Source organism: Prionailurus viverrinus, chromosome D1 (genome assembly GCF_022837055.1).
Source record: "Prionailurus viverrinus isolate Anna chromosome D1, UM_Priviv_1.0, whole genome shotgun sequence".
NCBI classification, from domain to species: domain Eukaryota; kingdom Metazoa; phylum Chordata; class Mammalia; order Carnivora; family Felidae; genus Prionailurus; species Prionailurus viverrinus.
In genome coordinates, this window is record NC_062570.1 from 77,003,633 (window position 1) to 77,007,600 (window position 3,968).

A 3,968-nucleotide genomic window follows, 5' to 3' on the forward strand; every position below is an offset into this window, starting at 1 on the left:
GTATTGAAGAAGAGCAAAGCTGGAAAACTTATAGTCCTGAACTTCAGGACTTACTATAAAGCTACACTAATTAAGATACTGTTATTGGCAGAAAAACAGATGAATAAATCAATGGAAGAGAATAGAGAGCCCAGAAATAGTCAACTGATTTTTGGCAAAGGAACAAAACCAACATACTAGAGCAAAGATAGTTTTTTAAACAAATAGTGCCAGGAACAAGGGGACATATACATGCAGAAAAATTAATCTAGACACAGACCTTAAATCCATCACTAAAATGAACTCCAAATAGAATCATAGCTTTATGTGTAATATGCAAAACTATAAAACTCCTAAAAGATAATGTAGGAGAAAATCTAGATGACCTTGAGTATGGTGATGACTTTTTATATACAACACCAAATTCAGGATCCATGAAAGAAATATTTAAAAACATATACTACATTAAAATTAAAAAAAAAACTTCTCTAAAAAAAGATAATGTCAAAAGAATGAGAAGCCACAGACTGGGGGAAGTTTTTTGCAAAAGGTACATCTGATGAAAGACCGGCATTCCAAATATGTAAAGAACTCTTAAAACTCTACAATAAGAAAACAAAAACGCAATTAAAATAAATGGGCCAAAACCTTGAAAGATAACACATCAGAGAATATGGTAAATAAGCATATGAAAAGATACTTTACATTATATCTCATTAGGGAAATGCAAATTAAGACAATGAACTATCCCTAGGTGCCTATTAGAATGATTAAAATCTGGAACACTGACGAAAAATTCTGACAAGGATGTAGAACGATGGGAATTTTCATTAATTGCTGGTGGAAATGCAAAATAGTACAACCACTTTGGAGGACAGTTGATCAGTTTCTAGCAAAACTAATCATACTTTTACAATAGGATACAGAAGTCCTTGTTATTTATATTTACTCAACTAAGTTGAAAACTTAGGTCTACACAAAACCTGCACATATTTATAATTACCAAAATTATAGCAGCTTTATTCATAATTATCAAAATTTGGAAACAACCAAGATGTCCTTCAGTAGGTGGATATACAAACTGGTACATCCAGACAATGGAATATTATTCTGTGCTAAAAAGAAATGAAATATCAGTCCATGAAAAGACGAGGTAACCTTAAATACATATTACTAAATCCATGGAGCCAATCTGAAAAGGTTACATACAATGTGATTTCAATTATATGACATCCTGGGGTAATGCAAAACTATGGAGACACTTAAAAGATCAGTGGTTACCAGGGGCTAGGGGGAGGCAGGGATAAGTAAGCAAAGCAGAGCAGAATTTTTAGGGCTTTGAAACTATACAGTATGATGCAATAGTGGTAGGTACACACACCTCCTTATCCATTTGTCCAAACTCAGAAATTATTACACTAGGAGTGAACTTTAATTTAAACTATGGACTTTGGGTAAAAATGTTGTGTCAATGTAGGTTCATCGGTTGTAACAAATGTGCCACTCTGGTGCAGTATTTTGATAGTGGGAGGGAATTTAATGGGATGTAGGTGCTCTCTGTGAAATCTCTGAACCTGCCATTCAGTTTTGCTATGAACCCAAAACTTCTGTATGATATTACAGAAGGCCTGATATAGCCTTTTTTTTAAAAAAAAGTATATCATGCAGAGGTTAGCACGTTGAATATACTTTCTATATAATACTTCACATCTCTCTCACTGCAGTAGAATGTCTGTCAGAATAGAATACCAAGCAGGAGAGACAGTTGTGACCTACACAAGAATTATGGATCTAGAATTCCGCTAGAAGAAGCCAATTTAAAACAAGAGGAAGATTGTGTATTTTTACGTAAGTTAACCTCTCCTTAATGATCATGGCGCTGAAGATGCTGACAGCTGCTAGTTGCTTTGTGAAGGCCATGTTGCGACCTTCTCCTCTCTGCCATTCTTGGGAGATTTTATTTGGCCGTGAGACCTCACTGAGGAGCTTCTCTTTTAAACACGGTATTCCTCCATCAGCCAAGTATGGTGGGCGACACACTGTGACTATGATTCCTGGGGATGGCATCGGGCCTGAACTTATGCTGCATGTTAAGACTGTGTTCAGACATGCATGTGTGCCTGTGGACTTCGAGGAGGTGATAGTTAACTCCACTTCTGGTGAAGAGGACGTTCACAATGCCATCATGGCAGTCCGTCGAAACTGCGTGGCCTTGAAGGGCAACATCGAAACTGACCACAACCTGCCACCGTCTCACAAATCCCGCAACAATATGTTTCGCACCACGCTGGATCTCTATGCCAACGTTATCCATTTTAAGAGTCTACCAGGAGTGGAGACAAGGCACAAGGATGTTGACATCTTAGTTGTTCGGGAAAACACAGAGGGTGAATACAGCAACCTGGAGCATGAGAGTGTGAAAGGAGTGATCGAGAGCCTAAAGATCATTACCAAGGCCAGGTCTTTGCGCATTGCTGAATATGCCTTCCAATTGGCCCAGGAGATGGGACGCAAGAGAGTGACGGTTGTGCACAAGGCCAACATCATGAAACTGGGAGATGGTCTCTTCCTACAGTGTTGCAGAGAGGTGGCCTCCCGCTATCCTCAGCTCACTTTCGAAGGCATGATTGTGGATAACACCACCATGCAGCTGGTATCTCGGCCCCAGCAATTCGATGTAATGGTGATGCCCAATCTTTATGGCAACATAGTCAACAACATCTGTACAGGGTTGGTTGGGGGAGCAGGCCTCGTGCCTGGTGCAAACTATGGCCATACGTACGCAGTGTTTGAGACAGCCTCAAGGCAATCAGGCAAGAATTTAGCCAATAAGAATATGGCCAACCCTACTGCCATGCTTCTGGCAAGCTGCATTTTGCTGGATTACCTCAAGCTTCACTCCTATGCCACCTCCATTCGCAATGCAGTCTTGGCGTCCATGGAGAACAAAGATGTCCACACTCCAGACATCGGAGGTCAGAGTACCACATCAGATATCATTCAGAATATCACAAATCACATCAGTACTGTCAATTAAATGGTTATGCCTTGCAGGCTGAGCTACATCCAAGTCCTTCTCACTCTTCACCTTATTCTTCTCACTTAGAAACCCTAGCCTGCTTGGCTAGTGTGGACTCTGGAATAAACTGGCTCCTGCTCCAACTCAGAAGAGGCAGGGGAAGCAAATCAAAGCTGATTTTTTCTGTTAAATTAAAATGCCATAAATGCCATAAGCATTGCTTATTTAAATTAGCCAAACCTATTGTGTTGTATACGTATTGAGGAATTCTTCTCTGTTTTAATTCACAATTCACACTTCTCTATGATACGATACACTAAGTAAATCAGAGCTGTTTGTAGAGTCCCAGGGCTTTCACAGAACCTAGAACGCTCATTTGTCTCTTTATCTGGGTCATTAAAATTCAGCAAACCAGCCTGCAGAGAAGTCTGGCTTCTCTCTAGAGGTTGTTAATGAGTTAATTAGTGCAATAAAATTTGCCTACAAAATATACATTGTAACCTTAATAATAAATAAGGACCGTAAAGCTGAGCTAGTACAGAATGCTTCCACTCCCTCCTAGATCTCTCATCTTTTCCATGGTCGTGTTTATGTTCCTAAGGAATTTTCGCTGTGTAATTTTTCACACATGGACATCCCTGAGTACTTGAGCTCTCCTGGAAAGCGCATTCTTGGATTCCTTCTAGTTGGACTCAAGAGTCTAGAGGTCAACTCCCCAGTGAAGAGGCACATGGCCCATAATTCTTCACTGTACAAATGTAACCATGCACCGTAACTCCATGTTCACTGCTTCATAGTCTGTGATGGTTTACTTTCTTTTAATCTCTTTTTTTTTTTTTTTTTTTTTTTAATTTTTTTTTTTCAATGTTTATTTATTTTTGGGACAGAGAGAGACAGAGCATGAACGGGGGAGGGGCAGAGAGAGAGGGAGACACAGAATCGGAAACAGGCTCCAGGCTCCGAGCCATCA

At 39.7% G+C, this 3,968-nt stretch overlaps 1 protein-coding gene across 1 annotated transcript; it reads left to right on the forward strand.

The window, feature by feature from the left end:
- The first annotated feature begins 1,798 nt into the window (after window positions 1-1,798).
- LOC125176616 (isocitrate dehydrogenase [NAD] subunit gamma, mitochondrial-like) lies at window positions 1,799-3,032 on the forward strand. Its single transcript, XM_047878350.1, has one exon. It carries the CDS (start codon window positions 1,847-1,849, stop codon window positions 3,014-3,016), a length of 1,170 nt encoding a protein of 389 aa, XP_047734306.1. The 5' UTR covers window positions 1,799-1,846; the 3' UTR covers window positions 3,017-3,032.
- The last annotated feature ends 936 nt before the right edge of the window (window positions 3,033-3,968 follow it).

Coding starts and splice junctions, on each gene's coding strand:
- LOC125176616 (XM_047878350.1), top strand. CDS start 1,847: ATGATCATGGCGCTGAAGATGCTGACAGCTGCTAGTTGCTTTGTGAAG.